At 35.9% G+C, this 22,092-nt stretch overlaps 1 protein-coding gene across 1 annotated transcript; it reads right to left on the bottom strand.

Annotated features, from left to right (window-relative positions):
- Positions 1-712: 712 nt before the first annotated feature.
- LOC120351568 lies at positions 713-21,847 on the bottom strand. The gene is made up of 3 exons (XM_039429381.1): positions 21,661-21,847; positions 2,621-3,377; positions 713-784 (listed from the first exon to the last, which is right to left on the bottom strand). Exons 2-3 carry the CDS (start codon positions 3,272-3,274, stop codon positions 713-715), a joined length of 726 nt encoding a protein of 241 aa, XP_039285315.1. The 5' UTR covers positions 3,275-3,377; positions 21,661-21,847.
- Positions 21,848-22,092: the final 245 nt, after the last annotated feature.

Raw genomic sequence — 22,092 nt, 5'->3', positions numbered from 1 at the left:
CTGTATATTGTTCTTATTTTGTATCTTATAGGGTCATTCTGTAATAGATAACGTTGGATTATAAGTGAAGTAAGCCAAGAAAGTTCGATATCAGAAATCCTCTTCTACAAAGTCAATGGAAATTGTTTTCCAATCTAGAATATATATTATTGTAAGTATATAATTGTACTAATTTCACAGAAGCTATGTTTCCTTTTATGTTTTTACTTTTGTTTACTGAGAAATAAAACTTATTCATTATGTATTCATCTTCATTGGACTCTTTATTCACTATTCACTATGAAGATCAATAATGAATTGATCCATTATAATGCATTATAATTGATCCATCATAATCCAATAATGATTCCATTCACTACCAACTCTGGTGGCCGGCTCCGGCCATGCCTGATGTAATATTGTTATAAATTTTGGAATAATATTCAAGCTTGATATTTCATATTTTGTGAGTTTTGATTGATTTATCAAATCATAATCGTATATTATTATCCAATAAATGTATTTTTCTGCAATAAATTACATTCTTATCAATCCATTACAGACAAAGATTTGCAATTGGTTGTGTCTAGATTTTCCCAGTCGATTGACTCGTATGACGATATCATCAGAATTATCGGATGGACACGTTAAACTGTCGGTTCTGGCTGCTTAAAAAGCAGTCGTTAGGTCATGTCAGAGGCCCTGAAATTGGTCAGTTGCGAGCAGAAAACTCTCAAACCAGACCTGAGCCGACGATATCATTGTAATTTTCGGATGTACACGTTAAGTCGTCGGTCCTTGCTGCCTGAAAAACAGTCGTTAGGTCATGTCAGAGGCCTTGAAATTCATCAATTGATCAGTTGCGACCAGAAAACTCACACCAGACCTGAGTCAACAAGGTCACTTGATATTATTTTTATTATTGTAATTGTATTGATAGAAATAATGGAATTAGATCAATGTGTGATTAAATTGTGTAAGTTACTCCAATAAATTGAGAAGCATCAAAACTTGATCAAAAAAGTATCTTATAATGATGCCCTCAAAGTAATGGTTGAATCACCTCTCTCATTCAAGAACAATATTGAATTCTATCCCACTTTATTGTCTTGTGTTTTTTTGTGGATCTTTGAATGCATCTCCCACTCCATTTGATAATATAATTCGTACTGTCCGAAGAGGAAAAATGAATTTTCAATTTTTTTCAGATAAATACACTAGTGCTCGGTTTCATGAAGCTCTGTCAAGACATTTGAACATGTTCAAAACGAGTACGCTTCAGGTTTCACACGTAAGCTCTCCAATTATTGATAGTAACTATAGCAATAGAAATCACAGTCTATGTTCCAGTTGTGAACTGTCTCTTATTTGACCATGATCAATGAGACCTGGTCAGGGGCCTGTTTCATAGAAGCTACAAGTCCTTTAATACAGGAAAAGTTCCTGTATTACAGGTAGTATTTAGAAGTTTGTGTTTCATAAACAATTTTCCCTGTAAAACAATTTACAAGACATTTGCCTCTGTATTACAAGTGAATAATACAGGACTTTATCATAATTTTGTTCCATAAAAAGAAACTTCCTGTATTACTGGACCTGTGAGATGTTGAATATTTTATCATTGTTTAGACCATCCTAAAACTTTTACAAGTGTAGGTAGAATCTTGAAAAGCGACATTTTGTTGAAAAGGCAACGTGTTAAAATGGATGAAGGTAGTAGTTCTAGCTCTGGTAAAGATTACTATGTTATTATTCGTAGGCCAAGAATTTTCAAGGACAGAATTTCCTACAATATGATGCAGGAAACTTATCAATATTATGAACGGTTAAGATTAAGCATTCCTCAATAAAGAGTTATTGAAAATATTCAGAAAATGTACGTCCATAATGTTTTAAGTTTTTTATTAAAAAAATTTAATTAATGTCGTTAATTTAATTATTAACATTTGATAATTAACTTTTTTTGAAACATTACTACTCACATAACTGTTATAATAAGTTATGTAAGTTAAGTAGTTATTATAATTTCTCAACTATTAAATCATTAACAAAGTTATTTTCCAGCATGAATGCAATCTGTCCATCATCAGAAATTTGAAAATGTGGATTTTCCACCAAAACATCTTAGACCTAAGTAGCACTTATTTGTTCAAATATTATATTAGGCTCGCTGGCCAATGAAAACATCAATTCAGAATAAAGGAACTGTAATACAGGCGAATATTACAGGTGGTTTTACAAGTGTAGAGTTATTTTTATGAAACACAATTTTACAGGATTGTAAATTTCAATTTATGAGTCCTGTAATACAGGCCCTGTATTACAAGGGTTTTATGAAACAGGCCCCTGGTCTCATGTCAAAATAAAGGCAGTCATTCTATTCTATTCCATTCTATTCTATCAATCGCCTAGACATATGATGATTGTGAACCTCCGCAGTTGAGACTGTAGTTGGAGAAGAAGAAATGTCTGGATCCAGTAAAAATCAATTTGTGAGAGTGTATGCAGACTACTTTTCACTGATCTCATAACCATAACCTGCTCTCATAACCATACTCAAACATGGTGATTAGATCTCCAAAATAAAGTATAATTCCAGTTGAAAATATAATATAGGAATTGAATCAAGTAACTCACTCACCTTGATAAACAATTCCGCCGTTTGGTCCTGATCGGCAGTTAAGATGACTCCCTCCTGGTCTTCCGACGTTTGTTCCTGATCTACGGTTAAGGATTTGTAACCGTGGTTGATCGATGGTTGGTCCTGATCGGCGGCTAGGGGTTTGTAACCGGGGTTGACCAACGGTTGGTCCTGATCTGGGATAAAGGAGTTGTAACCGTGGTTGATCGACGGTTGATCTTGGTCTACGGTTAAGGTTTTGTAATCGAGGCTAATCGACGGTTGGTCTTGATCTACGGCCAAGGATTTGTAACCGTGGTAGATCGACGTTGAATCTTGATCAGCGGTTAAGGATTTGTAATCAAGGTTAACCGAAGGTTGATCTTGATCGGGGATAAAGGATTTGTAGTCATTGTTCCACTGATCTTGGTCATATTTAACGGACGTTTGATCCTGGTCGGTTCCACTACTACCACCGATCTCTTTTTCGAAATCTTTGAGTGGTTCTTTTAGGAGAAACTCGTTGATTGCGGTTTGGGTAGGCGGCGCGAACCTTGGATACCGTGGCGCCTTGGGGACCGCTCGGAAAGGGGGCCCCGGAGACCGCCCCGGGGCGGGGTCCACGAGACCGCCCCCTACCAGCAGCACCCCCCACACCAACCAGACTTCACGCATCCCTCCAGGAGCGGTCCTCCCCTTCCTCCTCCTCACTCATTAGTGTCTCAGTCACTCGTGATTCCCAAGATCGACTTTGTCAGCCCATGTACATCTCACCAATCTGAAACAGACAAGATAAAATCGATCAGTTCAACATCATTGACAGAATCACAAAGTAATTCAGTCAATTCATTAAGATTCCATAAACATGTAGCCTTGAAATCAATAGTTCGAAAAAGTTCATTAAATTCAATTGAATTCAATTAATATGAGATGATGTCATTTCATTGACGACTGATGCTGTTATATCCTGAGAAAGGACGAAGGAGTGATTCAATTTCGTTGGCCAACGAACTCAATCTGTATGATGGTTCAACGAATATGTGTCAAAAATATAAAGAATCAAATAAAACATGAATATACAATGATTAGAAATTCATTACAATCATTAAGTACTTCAGTTAATCTATAAAATTTCTATAAAAATGTAGCCTTGAGATCAGTTTCCCCAGTCTTATAAAAAACCAATATATTTTCTCAAGTTTTCATAAAACTCAATGGCAACTTAACTCAATTAAGACAACTTAAAAGTCCTAACTCCGCCTAATAAAGATTTTTTCATTTTCATTTTCAATGGCCTTTAATCTCTGTTAGATGATGTTATTCCATTGACGTCTGTACCTCAAAGGACGGAGCATCGACTCAGCATCGAATCACCTTGGGATCCATATGACCCATATTATTATGCACCATATTGCAAAATTTTGTGTTCGATTGAAGATGATACTAGTTAATTTGATTGATGATTATCCTGGGTCTGACTGGCTCAGGTCTGGTGTCAGAGCTTTCAGGTTATATCTGATCAATTTCAGTGCCTCTGACATGACCCAAAAACTGTTTCTAAGCAGCCGAGACCGACGACTTGACGTGTTTATTCAAAACATCTGACTGGCACGAGGAAAATTATCTTGCCCGGGCATGCAGTATTCGATTGATGAAATCATCCAAAAGTTATCGTCGAGCATACAAACAAACAAATCTACGAACGGACAACGTCTCGAGCCTCTAGTCAAAAGTAATAACTCTCTACGCTTGTTAGACTAAAGTGAGGTTCACGTTATAATGGCAGTATTTGATTAGAAATTGGGTTGCTATCTTTGTCTATCATTCGAAATATTTCTAGCTTTCTATCTTCTACTAGCTCTACAACGTTATCAGTGTATACAATGAATAGTGTCAAAAATATATATCTTTGATCAGATACAATCTAAAATAAAATACAAAACAAATAAAACATCCACAGAATACAACAATATGAACATACAAAAGAATTCAACTCATAGGAGCTGATCTCATTCATTCAAATATTCTTCGATATTATAAAGAGCTCTTTCAGTCAAATATCTCTTCAATTACAATTTGAATTTATTGGGATTCGGCTCTTGTTGGATTCGCGTCGGTAGCTTGTTAAAGAACTTGGCTCCTATGTATGTGGGCTTCTTCTTGTAGAACTCAAGTCTATGGCTTTGCAAATGTAAAAGTTTATCTCTGTTTCTAGTGCTGTACCTATTATTATATCCTAACGTCAAAATATTTCCAAGATTTTCTTTCACACACATAATTGTCTAAAAGATGTAAATACTGTAAACTGTCATTATATGTAAGTGAGCGAAATGTTCTTTAACTGATGCTATTGGGTCTAGGTGTAAAATTATTCTTATAGCTTGTTTTTATGCTTTGAGAATTGAATCCATGTTCTGATTTGAAGTAGATCCATAAAGACTTATACCTTTGACTATAGACAGAGGTCTGTCTATAGTCAAAGCTTATACCAAAAGATATTATAGAGTGTGTAATAAATAGAGACCATTGAAGAGCTAGAATAATGGCTATTATTGACTAAAATAAACTGAGATAAAATAACAAACTTTCTGATGATTTAGAATAATTCAAACAACTGATTTATGACATATGATTATCACATCATTCTTCCCTCCCAGTGGTGGAACCTACCGGGGCCAATCTACGAATGTTGACAGAAACTTCTCTTCCATCAGAAAGTCTTACTTGAGCGACATGAGGGTTCAAATGAATAATTTCTACCTTTTCAACTTCAGGACTTTTTCAGCTTTCAAAGCGACATGAGGGTTCAAATGAATAATTTCTACCTTTTCAACTTCAGGACTTTTTCAGCTTTCAGCTTGAAAGGACTTCAGGACCTTTTCAACTTTATCCATGCCTTCTTGGCGTTGATCAGCCAGGATGGCAAGTTTGTCATAGACGTGGGATTACGAGGATGAATGTGAGGTGTGCAATTGATGGTCGTGCAGAGAAGCGAGCGAATGCTGCTTAGTGATTCTAAGAGTACCATTTCCCAGTGAGAAGTATCCATGTTCCTGGACCGTAGGGCTAAACGGATTGTCTTCCAAATTATTCCATTGTAGCGTTCCACCTGTCCATTACCTTGAGGGTTGTAAGGTGTTGTGGAACTGGTAGCTACACCCTTGGACATTAAGTAATCTTTGACATCTTTTGATAGAAAACTGGTCCCTCTATCAGTGTGTATGTATGAAGGATAGCCGTATGTGGTGAATAAGTCATTGAGATTTTGAATTACTGTTTCTGATGACATGTCTCGACAGGGATAGGCAAAGGGAAATCTCGAATATTCATCCACAATAGTGAGGATGTACTTGTTTCTAGTTGATGATGGCAGGTTCCTTTGAAGTCAATGTTGATCCTTTCAAAAGGCCGAGTTGCTTTTATCAATTTTCCTTTGAAACAGTTGAATCTTGGCTTCAGCTCTGAGCAGATCTTGCATTCCATGCAGACTTCTCTGATGTCATCTACCGAGTATGAAAGGTTATGAGCTTTAGTCCAGTGAAAAAATCTTGTGATGCCGGGGTGGCAGAGGTCTTGATGATATTTTATCAAGTCTTGTTTTGATGTGATACATCCCATTATCACACATGCTCGAGAAAGAGCGTCAGCAGTTATGTTCTCATTTCCAGGTCGGTAAATGATTTCATAGGTGTATTGAGATAGCTCAAGGCGCCACCTCATGATTTTTTCGTTCTTCACCTTGCCTCTTGCCGTGCTATTGAACATGAATGGAACAGATTTTTGATCAATAATAAGTTGAAAGAAACGACCAGATAAGTAATGACGCCACTTCCTAATAGATTCTACAATGGCATATGCCTCTTTTTCAACTGATGAGTGTCGTTTTTCACTTTCGTTTAGCATTCGTGAAAAGTATTCAACAGGACGTTCATTGTAAGATAGTGTTGCTGCTATGCAGAAATCTGAGGCATCAGTCTCTACAGTGAGAATGCCTCCTTCATCAAAAACATGTATTACAGCTGCAGCTACCTCTTTTTTAAGATCTTCAAAAGCTGCAAGGGCCTTTCCTTGAAGAGGGAAGAGCGTACAGTTTTGATATGATATGATATGATAATCATATGTCATAAATCAGTTGTTTGAATTATTCTAAATCATCAGAAAGTTTGTTATTTTATCTCAGTTTATTTTAGTCAATAAAAGCCATTATTCTAGCTCTTCAATGGTCTATATTTATTACAATTTTATTGACTAAAATAAGTACCGGTAATCAAAATGCCAAAGAGGGAAACCCGGGATCGAAATAATGTTGAATCTCCATCACGGAATCAGGATAAGCCTACCGAATTATCTCGAAATGAACCCGTTGATACATCTTTCAACTCAATTGGGAAAATTCTCAAACCAAAATGTCTAAGTGTGGATCCAGATTCTCCTAGTGCAACATTGGAATGGAGACGCTGGGAAAGAATGCTGGATGCCTACTTGAAAGGAAACTATTACACTGAAGATACGAAATTGGATATCTTAGTTACCTTGCTGTCAGCTGAAAATTACAAATTGATAATAGATTGTACTACATTCGAGGAAAGTATCTCCATCCTTGAAGGCATATTTATCAAGAAGAAAAGCGAAATCTTTACAAGGTACCTTCTCTCTATAAGAAAACAAAAACAAGGTGAGTCCATCGATAATTTTTTCCTAAAACTGAAATAACTCAGCCTAGAATGTAATTTTACAGCGATCTCTGCTACAGAGAATCGAGAGGAGCACATAAAAGAAGCATTGATTGCAGGTATATATTCATCTGAAATCCGCCAACGAATTTTAGAAAGTCCAGATATGTCTTTGCATGAAACTCTTAATCGTGCAAGAGCTTTTGAGTCTGCAAAAGATCAATCACAATGCTACAATAAATCTAATCCTCCATTTGAGCTTAATGCTTGCAAAGATACAGAAAATGCATCAAATCTAATTCCTAATCAAAAAGACACTTCAGACTCCTCATTATCAGCTGTTAGTATTAGTGGACAAGCATGCTTTTTTGTGGCAACAAAAAACATTCTCGACTATTTTGCCCAGCTAAAAACGAATTCTGCAAGAAGTGTGGTAAGAAGGACACTTTGCTCGGGTATGTAACTCAAAATCTTCCGTATTAGAGAAAAAAAAAGAGAGTTTAGTAATTCGATATTACTAACACCTTCAGTGCAAGCCGAAAAATATCTTTCAAAGGTTATTATTCCTATTACCATAAACGAAACTGAAAGTCAAGCACTGATCGATACTGGAGCAACTGGCAACTTTATTGACGATACCTATGCAAAAAAACTAAATTTAGAAGTTATACCAGAGATAGGAAAAGTAACTTTAGGCTCAAAACGCTTCACACCACAAATCCGAGGCAAAGTTAACGTGAATTTAACAGTTCAGGGAGAAAGTTATACAAACACAACCTTAATGCTTATGCAAGACCTCTGTGAAAATATTATTCTTGGGCACGAATTATGAACAATTTCTCCAGTATAGAAATACCATTTGGAGGTAATAAGCCACCTCTTACTATTTGCGGAATAACTCAAGCAAAATTCCTCCTTGCTCCCTTTTTCAACATCTAAAACCCAATTGTCAACCAATTACAACCAAATCTCGCAAATTATCAAAAGATGATGAAAATTTCATTTCCAATGAAATTCAACAATTACTGGAAGATGGCGTCATAGAAGAAAGCCACACACCTTGGCGTGCCCAAGCATTTGTTGTTAAACCGATAACCGAAAAAAAAGGATGGTTTAGATTATTCTAGAACTATAAACAAATTCACTGAATGGACGCCTATCCCATTCCAAATATGGAAGATTTAGTTCGCAAAGTAGCTCAGTATCCTGGTATAGTACTGTAGATCTGAATCCGCATATCACCAAGTACCAATCTTACTTGAAGAAAGGCAATACACAGGATTTGAAGCATGTGGGAAACTTTATCAGTTCTGTCGTATTCCTTTTGGTGTCACTAATGGTGTTTCAGCTTTTCAAAGAGTAATTGATTCACTCATACAAAAAGAGAAATTATTTGATACCTATGATTATTTGAATGACGTCATAATTTGTGGAAATTCAAAAGAAGAACATGACACTAATCTTGAACGGTTTCTTGCAGCAGCTTCAAATAACTCACTCACTATAAACAAGGAGAAGAGTAAATTCTGTCAAAAGGAGATACGTTTCCTAGGATTTTTAGTTGGAAACAAATCATTACGTCCAGATCCCGAACGCCTTTGAGCCTCTACTTAATATGCCCCCACCTCCTAATCCCAAAACTCTTCAGAGAACTGTGGGCCTCTTCGCACATTACTCTCGATGGATACAAAATTTTTCAAGTAAAATTAATGCCTTGGCACAGAATTGAATCCATGTTCTGATTTGAAGTAGATCCATAAAGACTTATACCTTTGACTATAGACAGAGGTCTGTCTATAGTCAAAGCTTATACCAAAAGATATTATAGAGTGTATGTAGGCAAAACAGATCTTTTTCGCGTTTCCATTTTACAAAAGGGAGACATTTTTCTAAGAGCATATAATCGACTTTGCCAATAGTTTTTCAACAATTTCGAAATATATTCAATAAGCAAAATATTGAATCTCAATTATGAAAATGTATAAATTTGTCATTGGGAAGTATATTATGTTCTCGACGAATGAAATATAGTTGATAATTCTAAACAAGAATGAACAGTAAATATTTCATCAGATATACCGGGGTCAGCTATCTTCTACAGAAGGCAGTGGCAACGAAAAGAATCAGCAACGCTGTTGTCCTATCTTTATCCACTGCTATTATAAGATTGACCTCACTATATAGTAACACAGCTTGGACCCCACTAAACTCATATCTGGGTCCTTTTCGTTCGTTCTAACCAAAAATGATGATCATTGAGACACACCTTGATTATCATAAGGAAGTTTTCGATGTTTGTGATTGATATAGAGCTCCACTTCTTTAGACAGTTATAGATTCTCTCCAATCTACTGCTATATACTCTCCAATCAACTCCTTCCCTCATCACATGGAGACATAACGGCATAACAGACGTCACTCTATCGATTCGAGCGCCTGATTTGTTTGTGGAAGACACTCACAAAGCCGGCTGATTGTCGGTTATGAAAACATGACCTGTCTGCTAGGAAGTCATAGTTGGCGAATGTTGACATGCTCGTCTCCCAGGCAACCAGTCTATAGTGAGGTCCACATTATAATGGCAGTGTACGATTGACAATACTGTTGCTGTTCTTTTCTATCATACAACAAAACTGATAGCACTATCTCTCTCTCGCTTTGCAATGTTGTCTATTTGCCAGAATATTTTATATTTACTTTTGGCAGTGACTGTACAAAACTGAACAAACCATATTCTCAGCCGCCATTTTTTTTTCTTCATTCTATCAAAATACTTGAGTACACAAGTCGTATAATTGATTTAAAATGTATTTTTGAAACAATGAAATAACTTTTAAACATTACCTTATGAGGAACACAAATTAAAATACCTGAAATGACATTTTAAAAGTTGATAACTAACCATCCTAGACTTCATCCATGCTCAAGCTAGCCTACCCGTATAGGTTGGACCTACTTGTACCGGTATAAATAATATTGAAAAGTTATTTCAGAATTAATCCATTGAAATTGCTCATTTTTAAATAGGATTTCTATTTTTCTATTATTTTTAAAGGAAATTGGAATAGAATACCTACCAAATAACTCAATTTCTATTGTTTTGAAATTCAGATTGTTGTATCACAGCTTTTTAAATTAGCCGCCATTTCAGGTTTGAATAAAGATAAAAATCTGATCTCAGTCATGAAAGGAAATTTTTGAATCAAATTATGAAAAAATATTTTTTCTTGATCAATTTGACATAAATTGATTATTTTATCAAGGAAATGATAATTATTATTAGATTAAATTTAATGGGATGAATTGAGTAACAGCTGTGTACAGTCAGTGGCAAAATGGAGAGACTTGGCAACAGTTTCTCCTATCTTTCTTCACTGCCATTATAACGTGGACCTCTCTATAGTCGTCAACATGTATAGGCAGAGTTGCATCGTAGCGATTTCACAGTGCTATGACAATAAGGTCGCGTGTTCACTGACTATTGATTTTAGTTGACCCCTCCTATCTTTGTAACAACTGGGTCAGTAGGCACTACGCGAGCTGCTTCGTCAAAATTAAAAAGGCCTGAAACTCCATACTACACCCCTTCTCCTCCTCTTCCTCCACCACGTCTTCTTCCTCAACCTCCTCCATCTTCTCCTCTTCCTCCTCCTCATCCCTCTCCAACACCTTCTCCTTCTCCACGACTCTCTCCTCCTCGTTCTCCTTTTCCTCCATCTCTTCCTTCTCCTTCTTCTCCTCCTTCCCACCATTCTTCTCACTCTCCCCATTCTCCTCATTCTCCTCCTTCTCCTTCTTCTCCACCACCTCCTCCTCCTCCCCTACCTCCTTCTTCTCCTGCTTCTTCTCCTTCTCCTCCTTCCCCACCACTACGTTCTCGGTCACCCACTCCTCCTCATCATTCTCCCACTTCTCCTTCTCCTAATCATCGTCCACCACGATCTCGTTCTTCTCCCCTTCCTCTTCATATTTCCCCCACTTCTCCTCCTTCTCCTACTTTTTTTACTCCTCAACCTTCTCCTACTCCTCATCCTTCTCCTCCTTCTCCTCCTCCTTCTCCTCCTCCTTCTCATCCTACCACCCCTTCTTCTCCTTTTACTTTTTCTCCTATCTCTACTCCTCTCCCTCAACCTCATCCTAATTCTCCTCCTCCTCCTTAAACTCCTCCTAATTCTCCTCCTTCTCAACTTCATCCTATTTCTTCACCTTCTCCTAGCTCCGTGAACTTGTAGTATATTTACTCCTCAACTTTCTCCTACTCCTCATCCTTCTCCTCTTCCTCATCCTACTTCCCATTCTTCTCTTTCTACTTTTTCTCCTATCTCTACTCCTCAATTTTTTTCAATTCTCTTTCAATTTTTATCGTCAAATTTTTTCGGACTTGTGCACTACAAGTTCACGGAGCCCCTTCTCATGCTCCTCCATCCACTCTACCCCTTCCACAACTTCATCATCCTCCTCCCCCTCCTCATCATCAACCTCCCCCCTCAACCTCCTCCTCCTCCTCATCCTCCCCCACCACCACCTCCACCTCCTCACGACAACTTCTATCATTATCACGTCATGAAAGCTCTATAGTGAGGTCCACGTTATAATGACAGTGAATAAAGATAGAAGAATAGCGATGCTGATTCTCTGCATTAATTAATTATATTTCTACACTGTCAAAAACATAATTGGCATGTTTATGGACCTAGAAAAGGATAGTACCACCGGCTTTGCCGAATGATAGACAAGGATAGCAAAACCAAAGTTGATCAAATACTGTCATTATAACGAGGACCTCACTATAGCCAGAAACTCTTCTGCGGAAGCCCTATCTGTCCCGATCGAAGACCCCCCTCACTCACTCCCCTTACACCCTGTACATCATTACCCCCCTTGAAATTACAGGGGGGCAACCAAGCTGTTCACCGGTAATGCATTTTTGTTCCACCTCCCTCCCCCACAACTATCGGTAGTGTAATCAAAGATGTGACGTCATTATTTTCGGTGTTGTGAAGAAGAAGGGCTTCACCGGTAATGTTTAGTCGGTGACACTTTTCGAGAACGTCTGTTGCTCGTTAGAATGTAATGCGATTCGATCAGAAATTTGATAAAATGATCAGCTATCAGCGATAGTTTGACTCATAATATCTAATGAGAAGCTCATCATACCCCGATAAAATTATTAACATTGTGTAGATTATCAGTAGAACAAAGTGAAATAATTTTGCTGCTCGTTAGAATATAACGTGATTCGATCAGAAATTTGATAGAATGATCAGGTATCAGCGATAGTTTGGCTCATAATATCTAATGAGAAGCTCATCATACCCCGATAAAATTATTTACATTGTGTGGGATTATCAGTAGAACAAAGTGAAATAAGCTAATCAATATAGTTCATAGATTGTTAGGTAGTCTAATAATACATCATGTTCATTGATCATGTTGATTCAATAAATTGATGATAAATATTATTTTTATTGCATTTATGTTGATGTATTAATACGTACTAGCCGTCAGGCTCGCTTCAATTGTCATATCCATCTAGCAAGGGGGCTCCGCCCTCTGGACCCTCGACTGGATCGTCCAAAAATGAGATCAGCGAGCTCGCTTCGCTCACCTGCATTTTTCATTTGAGCATGCTTCATTCCATCAGAAAGTCAAAGTACTAAGAAAACGCAGGAAAGGTGAGAAAAACGTTGGAAAAACGCTGATTTTGGACGTATCTCTGATGAAATATCAAAGTCACCTCATCACAAAAGTTTTAGACACTAGCTGAACCTCTGAACCAAATTTGAACATTTTCTGTCTATTACTCAATGAAAGAACTGAGAAAACGCAATAAAACGCTAATTTTGGGCGTATCTTTGGCGTTATTTCAAATTCCTTCTAACACAACAATACTACACCCTAGCTGAGCTTCTGTACAAGATTTGAACAATTTCTGTTCATTTGTTCTTGATAAAGCTGAGAAAGCGCTAAAAACGCAGATTTTGGGCGTATCTTTGGCGTTATTTCAAATTCCTTCTAACACAACATTACTACACTCTAGCTGAGCTTCTATACTAAATTTTAACATTTTCTGTTCATTTTTTCTTGATAAAGCTGATAAAACGCTGGAAATACTCAGATTTTGGGCGTATATTTGGAAATTTTTCCAAATCCGTTCTTAGTACACCTCTAAAGGGCCAACTGAACATACCTACCAAATTTGAAAGTTTTTGGTCCGGTAGATTTTTAGTTCTGCGAGTGAGTGAGTGAGTGCTATTTCGCTTTTATATATTCTATGGATAGAAAAGGTTATGTTTGTCAATGTTTTGAAAACTGGAAGGCGTGGTTGGGAGTTTGCCTTCTTTCTTCTGAATTCTAATAATTATGCTGGTACTAAAATGTTTTTATAATTTTATATTATTCAGTTTTGATGATTCAATAATCATTTATTCATTTCGATAATTTTATATGCCAACACAGATATCGTAACTGATCCAACAAAAACGTTAACCGCGCTTGCGCAACTATTCGTTAGTTCGCCTTAGGAACTTGTCAATAGCTTGCGTTCTGTTACGCGCTCTGTTTGCGTTCTGTTCGCGTATGTGCGTCTGTGTACACGATATCTCATCTCCCAATCAACGGAATGACTTGAAATTTGGAACTTAAGGTCCTTACACTATAAGGATCCGACACGAAAAATTTCGATCAAATGCAATTCAAGATGGCGGCTAATATAGCGAAGCTTTTGTCAAAAACAGGGGTTTTCGCGATTCTCTTGAAAACGGCTACAACGATCTTGATCAAATTTGTACCTGAAATAGTCATTGATAAGATCTATCAACTGCCACAAGTCCCATATCTGTAAAAATTTCAGGAGCTCCACCCCATCTATGCAAGGTTTTTATTCTAGTTTCCTAATTATCAAGCTTCAGATACAATATAACAGAAAAATTCAATTGGAAAAGGATGAGCATGAAAATCTCTACAATTGATGTTCAGTAACATTTTCACCTACAATTGAAAAAAAGCTCGAAATTCGAGAAAATGTGATTATTCAATTGCAAACTGTTGGCAACTGTTGATTCTATTAAATCATTCACTATGAAGAGATAGCAGACCTGTTGTGTCTCCAGCGTTATTGTCCTGTCACCAGTTGGCTCGGTTCTTTGAATAGTAGACTTGAGATGAGGGCAAGGAAAGTTGTGTGGGTGTGCCACACCAGATTGTTTGCTGATGATTTGTTATTATTGATTTTATTATGTATGATTTGATTGTGCATTGTAATTTTATAAAATACTTTGTGACGTGGCCTTATGTACGATCGTATCTTCAGGCTAAATATATTGATTGATTGATTGACTTTCTCCAGTAATTGGGCTCCGTTGATAATGAATCACCTTTTTAATATCTCTCTAGATTTCAGCACCTACAGATATCACCGCTGTCGAAATAACTAAACGATATTGATAGTCTAGGATCGAGAGGTCTCATATCATCGCCATAACTCACTCTTACTTTCATCACAACACAAGTGAAAACTCACAAAAGATAGGAAAACGCTCATACGTCGACATTTAATTGGATACATGGGGCAGATAATGGATGATGTATCCCACTCGTGAAAAGCCAGTCTGGTGAAATATCGTTTTCCGTACACTATCTGCGAGGCGTACAGCAAAATAAAAATTTATAGATAACATAATTTCCCAAGATGAGCGACGCTTTTCCCTTGACAGCTTTTCGAGCGGAAAAGCTATAAATTGAAAGTTATCATGCGAGAGGGAAAGCGCTTTTCACTCGGTCTGGTCGATGCTTATGGGTGTGTGTGTGTGTGTGTGTGTGTGTGTGTGTGTGTGTGTGTGGTGTGTGTGTGTGTGTGTGTGTGTGTATATGTGTGTGTGTGTGTGAGGTGTTTGTTCACTTCCAAATTATAGTGATTTCTCACACGCCATAACAGAATAGTTTGTTATCCATCTTAAACTGAGAGCAACTCTCAGTTTATGCTGAAATTTAGTTGAGCTGGGAAAGATGTTTGCGAATCTGGAAGATTTGTGGAAATTTTCTACGGGGGTTTCAAGAGATTTAAGCAATATACAATCACGATTTTAATAATCTCAAAGATTATATTATAGAAATACAGATTCATCTCTATATATCAAAGCATAGAGAAAGAAAAGCATGGACAAAACTTAGCACGGAACATATAGGAACCTTGAAGAAAAGATAGCATTAGGAGATATTCAGTGATATAACGGTATAGGGGCGATTATGTTTATGTTCCAAATTGTACTGTTTGCTCAAGCCGTAGAGTAGTGAAAGAAGTTTGCGAATCTAATAGATTTGTGAAGATTCTCAAAGGGGGTTTCAATATATTTCAAGGGGCTTTAGCAACATACACTGATGATTTCAATATATCTAAAGATCTTAATAGCAGTACAGATTTATCACTATAGATTATAGCTTAGAGCAAAGATAGCATTGACTAACATGATACAATAAACAGAACATAGCTCTGAACTTATGTAACCTACTGTCAAATTACCCTTGTGAATGAAATATTAAGCTCTTATAATTTTCATCAACCCTGTATCTTTTGATGATATAATGATGAATTTCCATAATTGAGATGGAATATTATATTATAGATGGTAGTTTTTTATTATCATAGATCAATATGGATATGGTACTAGGATTGGGGAAAGATAGAGCTACTGTATGTGCTTTATGTCCAATGACAGACAAGAATATAGCAAACCAATGCTGTTCAGATGCTAACTTTATAACGTGGATCTCACTATAGATTCAACGACTAGTTGGAAAAGGATAGCGCTATCTGCTCTTTGTAACGGAAAAGGATAGCAAACCAATGTAAATCAGATGCTTACTTTATAACTTATATCTCACTTTAAGTTCAATGACGAAGTGTTTTAAATCATCTCTCAGAAAAACATTTAGTTTTCTCAAGAGTCCAAAACTAATTAAATTATAATATATATTGACGCTTTGAAGCAGTACACATTATCTACTAATAGTGGGGATGATGTATAAAGCGTCTGATACGATTGAATCTACAGTTAAACGAGATAAATTAATCTATGTTTTATCTAAAAGTGATTCAATGAAGAAGTGTTTCAAATCATCTCCAGGAAAATCACTTAGTTTTTCCATGAACCTAAAACTAATTTCATATTCATTTATTTATAGATTTAATTAACTTCAGACTAAATAGTATTGAATCTGTAATCATACAGGGTGTTTAAAAGTAATAAGTGAAAAAACAAAATGGCCGCTGTGTAAGTAACTGAAGACTTCCGGACAATTCAAATATGATATTTAGATATGTTTCTTACCCAGGAACAATGCCCCAGAGTATTGGTAGGGAGCTCGTAAACACCCTGTATATTGATGCTTTGGAGCAGTGCTCACTATAAACATATAGTGGAAAAAGATATGGAGAGAAGATACCTTTATTTATTATTTATCATTTTGTAATAATTATTTGTCTCTGCTATAAACTGATAGTGATAATGATTTATAACCCGTCTAATGAGATTAAATCTGCAGTTAAACAAGATAAATTAATCTAGGTTCAATCGAGTAGTGGAGGTTGAGCGTCGGTAAATCAAGGCCGTCAACTGCACTGTGAGCTAGTTGTCTATATGGGTAGCACGAACACAATGGGATCATCAAGTGGAAAATTGTCTAATGGCAGCCATTAATTACTTTCTTGTCCGTTCAGCGCAGCGGAGTCGGACCCCAACTAATTTATCCAGATTTCGATCACTCAATCACAAATAATTAGACTTGAATTCGATCACAAATTAGACTTGGAATGGACTTATTGCAAATTGAAGTTGAAGCACCTTATTTTCATTGAGTTCAACTCGAGGTTATCTCTTTTAAACGATACTCTCTTTAATGGCATGGTACTTGTTTCTTATGCAGTCAATTTGTTGTTTCAGGTTGTTTCAACTGTCATATTGCTGAACTTTTTGTAGCACAAAAACTGAAAATTAAAACTATATTAAGCAAACCCAGGCTCTATCAAACGGATATGGTTTTTAGTGATTTTTAAGTCATAACTATACGTCAATTATACATAAAAAGCGTAATTGAGTACTTAATAAAATATAGATCCGATTTTCCTCTCACAATAAACTCTACACTCAATTATTATAATCTAAGGGCCACTGCTAACAAATATGTAATCTATAACACTTATATTTAATGTATAAGGAGACAGTTAATTTACATAGGGTACTAAAATAATAAACCTCATTCCAAATCACTTTCTCATGGACAATAAGATCAGCGGAAAAATTAAACTGGATATAAAAAGCTGGACATACAGTAATTTCTTCTTCCATCTAGATATATGACTCGAGATTTCTGCTCCAGCATTGTTTTTTCTTTAGTTTTTTTTATTTTTCAGTGGACTCGCTTACCTTTATTTTGAGTACCTATTCTTCTGTTTTCTTCCTTCCCCCCATTTCTTCCTTCCCTTTTTTCCTCATTACTACTCTTCTTTTTTTTGGGATGCATTAAAAGGATAATATTCATCCTTGGCTGAAACAGCTGAGACTTTCGTCGTCTGTGGATAGTATAAATTGAGCGAGTGATTCTGTGGAAAATCAAAATATCGCATCCCGGAAATTAATAAGCTGACGTATAGCCAGCTGTAAAATATAAACACGATCATTTTAGAGGATTGTGTTCTGTTTATCAATAAATAAAAATAACGAGAGAAACTTGGTGCCCCGATATTTAATATAAATTTCACATTACAATGCTTCAAATGTTCAAGCTCCCAGTTTACTAGAGAAACCAGTATCTCTAGATACTAAAGCAAAGATCATCATAGAAACATACATATTGACATTAACAGGGAAATCCCACTTGATTCATAATATATAACTAATCTAGCCTTATGCAAAAATCCAAAAAAAGAAGGTCAACATCTAACAATATCTGGTCAGTGTTTTGAAATACGTGATTCACAAATCTTCATCCTAATCATGGATTAGAGCTCAAGCAGGGTTTATTTTATCAAACTGACATTACAGATTCCTGTATGTACAACTAATTCAAACATATTAAGCTATTCAAAATAATATACACATGAGCTCAACCGAAAATACATCATAAAACCTCTAGTCAAAGATTTATAATCCAAACAAACACTGAGTCACTTTCACTTTTTTCCTACTGTAAATGAGTGCCACACAACGATGGCTCAACCTCTCTCGCAAAGAAAACATTCACATGGAAATCTGTCAAGCCCTAATTCGTAAGCCGCAGACCTTGCTTGAGTAAAAATTGGATGACAAGGATTTAAATTTAATCCGAGACAAAGGCGGATTAAGATGTCAGACTACAGTACTTTTTTGGCGGATGAGTGACGGATGCAGGAAACAGGTAGAAAGAAAGAGAGGATGTGGATAGGTAAAAAAGGGGAAGAGAGAGAGAGACAGCTAACCAGTGGTAAGGCTGTATGTTTCTTTGGGAAGAAGTCATGCATTATTCATGATTCAGGTTTTTCGCAAGCACATGAGACAGAAACTACTGCTCTGGAATATTTCACTTTACTTTCCGCTTAGTGGGGAAGAAGTCTGAAAACTCTATCAGGACCTCTGAGTTGGACCACATGCTATCCACTTCACATATAACAAGTGTTTTTTTTACATGAACTTCAAATAGAACAAGTGTTTTTTATATGAACTTAATGCTCTTCCCTGGAGTGTCGTTGGACGTATGTTGAACATGGATTCAATTATTTATTTATCCTATCTATTGATTCATTTTGTCATCTTATTTATCTATTTATTTTGTTTTATTGTGTATTGTTGTTTATGTTTGCATGTATTCTTTTTGATAATATGTAACATACTTGTATTTGTGTGTGGAATGAATGAAATAAATTTCATTTCTCTATTTGCCTCCAAACTTGAAGTATTAGTAGATTGAGTACCTATTGAGGACTAGCTGTTGCAAAATTAATGTATTTTCGTCATTTTAACTACCTGATATTCCTCTAATCTTGTAGAACGTCTAGGCACTCTAGTACGACATACGATCATCGTTTATCAGATATTGAACATAGATTGGATCAATAACAGGGAGTGAGTTATACATTCAAAGCTCCTAAACTTGGAGGCACTACGGTCTGTCATCAAATTATCATCCGATAGATTTTCGTCATAGATTATTAGCCTTGGGTTCGGTTGCACAAAATCCTGTTAAATTCCGATCATGATTAAATGCCACAAGAGCCTATCAGAGAAGAGTTTTTCGTAAAGAAGTCTTCTCTGATTAGCTCTCGTGGCATTTAATCACGATTTCAATAGGCTTTTGAGCAACCAAGAAGTTTTCTCAGATTAGTTGATGACATTTAATCACGATCAAAATCGCAAGCTTTTTCGCAACCGGTGCTTACAATTATTTCTTCTATGAAGAACTTCCAGGCTGTCATGAAATGATCGTGTGTCAGATGTTTCACATTGATTTGGTGTATAAACTAACAATAATTACTTTGAGAGTTACGTAATGGTAAAAATAATAATAATCAGCTAATGGGAGTTAGGTAAGAGAGAGTTCGTACAATCACAAGTCAGCCAATCGGAGAGTATCACGTTTTCAAAGATGGCGACGGTTGAAGGTAGTGAAGTGAGGAAGAGTTCAACCAATCGCAATCCAACCAATGAGAGTGCAGCAATTTCGTCGTCATAGCGACAGCCAATAGTATTTGTGTAACAGAGAATTCATAGAATCACTAGCTGATCAATGAGAGACTATAAAAAATCAGTAGTGGTCAAGTTGAAGATAATCGTAAATAGTCAATTATAATAGTTTACCATAGCTTAAAATAGATCAGTTAAAATAGCTCAATAACTAGAATAGGGTGAAACCTTATTTGTTCAATCATTTCCACATTAAATGATCGGAAACATTTAACATTAAAATGAACCATATGAATGATTAGAAAAGGATCAACAGGTTCAGTCCAAAATTATTACTTTCCCAAACATTGATAAAATGGATATATTCAAGTCAAAAAATATTCAGTGTGATGTTCTAATACTTGGATGCTATTATAATTTCTCCAACAATAATATTTATTCATAGATGATTGTGATATCAATGAATCTCCAAAAATTCTTATTTTGAAGTGATTCTTTGGTTATAGGCTCCGTGAATTGCATAAAGCTGAATTCAGTAAAACTGGTTCGGAAAATAAATGAATATTAATAAATTAATTCATGATTGTGACAACTATAAGTGATTTGAAATGAAAGTAGTTACAGTAGTTTCCTGTGATGATGATAATAATAAAATCATTATAATCATGTAGATATCATGATAATGTAATAGTATGATTGTTCACAGTGGGAGATCAGAGTCGAGTAGGCCAAATTGGCTGATGTTGAATCTAATGCTGGATCTCGTAGAGAAACATATTCAGTCAGGTTCTTCCATTATTCTAATCAATGTAAAAAAAATTGTCTACTATATAAGGCCTTATAGATACAAATTTATTATATTTTAACCAGCAAAATTTAAAATTCTTAGTTTTCGTTGTTTTTTTAGTGAAAATGGACTAAATTTTAGAAAAGTGAAACCATAACCCTATCTCGGACTTTTAAAATGTTATCTAAATTTGGAGAGGAATAGTAAAAGGAGTATCCTCAGTTTTTCTCTCCCAATCAGTGCTACTTTGTAAAAATTATAAATAAAAATAATTGATTAATTTTTCCAATGTTTTTATGACCATTACAACAACTTTTGAAATAGTTTGGAATAGTCTGTGCATAATAGTTTGTAGGCATGAAAAAAGTTAATGTCTATTCAAAATAGGAGATCAATTAGGAATTGGTAATAAGGCTATCAGTAATAAGTATTTCCTTGTCACTGCAGCCTGCCGCAACGATAAAAATATATTATGATTAGTGTGAAACCATTTTCCATTTTCCTTTTTTCTCATTCCTTTCCAATAAATTTTTTTCCCTTTTTGTTTTACTAATTCTCTAGCAAAATCTGATTTGTTTTCTTTTTGCACTTCGTATTTGTTTTCTTTTATCATATACTTCAAATCTTTGAAGTGTCATATTTATTTTGTCTAAGTTTATTTAACTTTTGTAAGTGGGCACCTGCCAAAAAAACCTTCGGGTTTGGCAGAACCCTCAATTGTTTTGAGTTGTGGATAAAAATTTTGATTTGATTTTTTTTTCAAGTATGGGCCGTAAGACCCATTGAAGGCTTAAGTTATAGATTCAGGCGAGGTGCCCAACAAAAGCCATTAGATTTTACCAGTGATGAGTAATGATGAGTAATTAGTACATGAGTTATGAGAAATGAGTAATTAGTGATGACTAATTAGAAATGAGTAATGAGAAATTAGAAATGACAACATACTCTCACCGCTCCTAGCAGTATACTATTCAAAGCAGCTCCGTGACTCAATAGCAGCGAATGCACTAAATCTTGATGTTTTCGAGTTCTGGCGGATGAATACCGGATAGCTGTAATTTACTGATGAGAGTCAGTTCTCAGTGGACTGCAAATGCAGAATGGTCTATTCGCTATTCAGAGTCAGGGTCTATTCAGAGCCACGATTGATTGTTCACCAGCAACTAGCAACTGAGTCTCGCAACTCGGCGCAATTTATAAGAAAAGTTCAGTTTTCAACAACAGATAACGTCAAGTCGTTTGGCGCAGCATTATCTCTTCTCGCCTATCTCCTAAGTGTAGCTTGCTGTCACAGACTGGATTTGCTCTTATCTATACTATAATAGAAGAAAGAACTGGCTTATACACTTACGGTATAGCAAAATCATGTTTGACGCA

This window comes from Nilaparvata lugens, chromosome 5 (assembly GCF_014356525.2).
Source record: "Nilaparvata lugens isolate BPH chromosome 5, ASM1435652v1, whole genome shotgun sequence".
NCBI lineage: Eukaryota > Metazoa > Arthropoda > Insecta > Hemiptera > Delphacidae > Nilaparvata > Nilaparvata lugens.
This window is presented reverse-complemented; position numbering and strand designations above follow the sequence as displayed.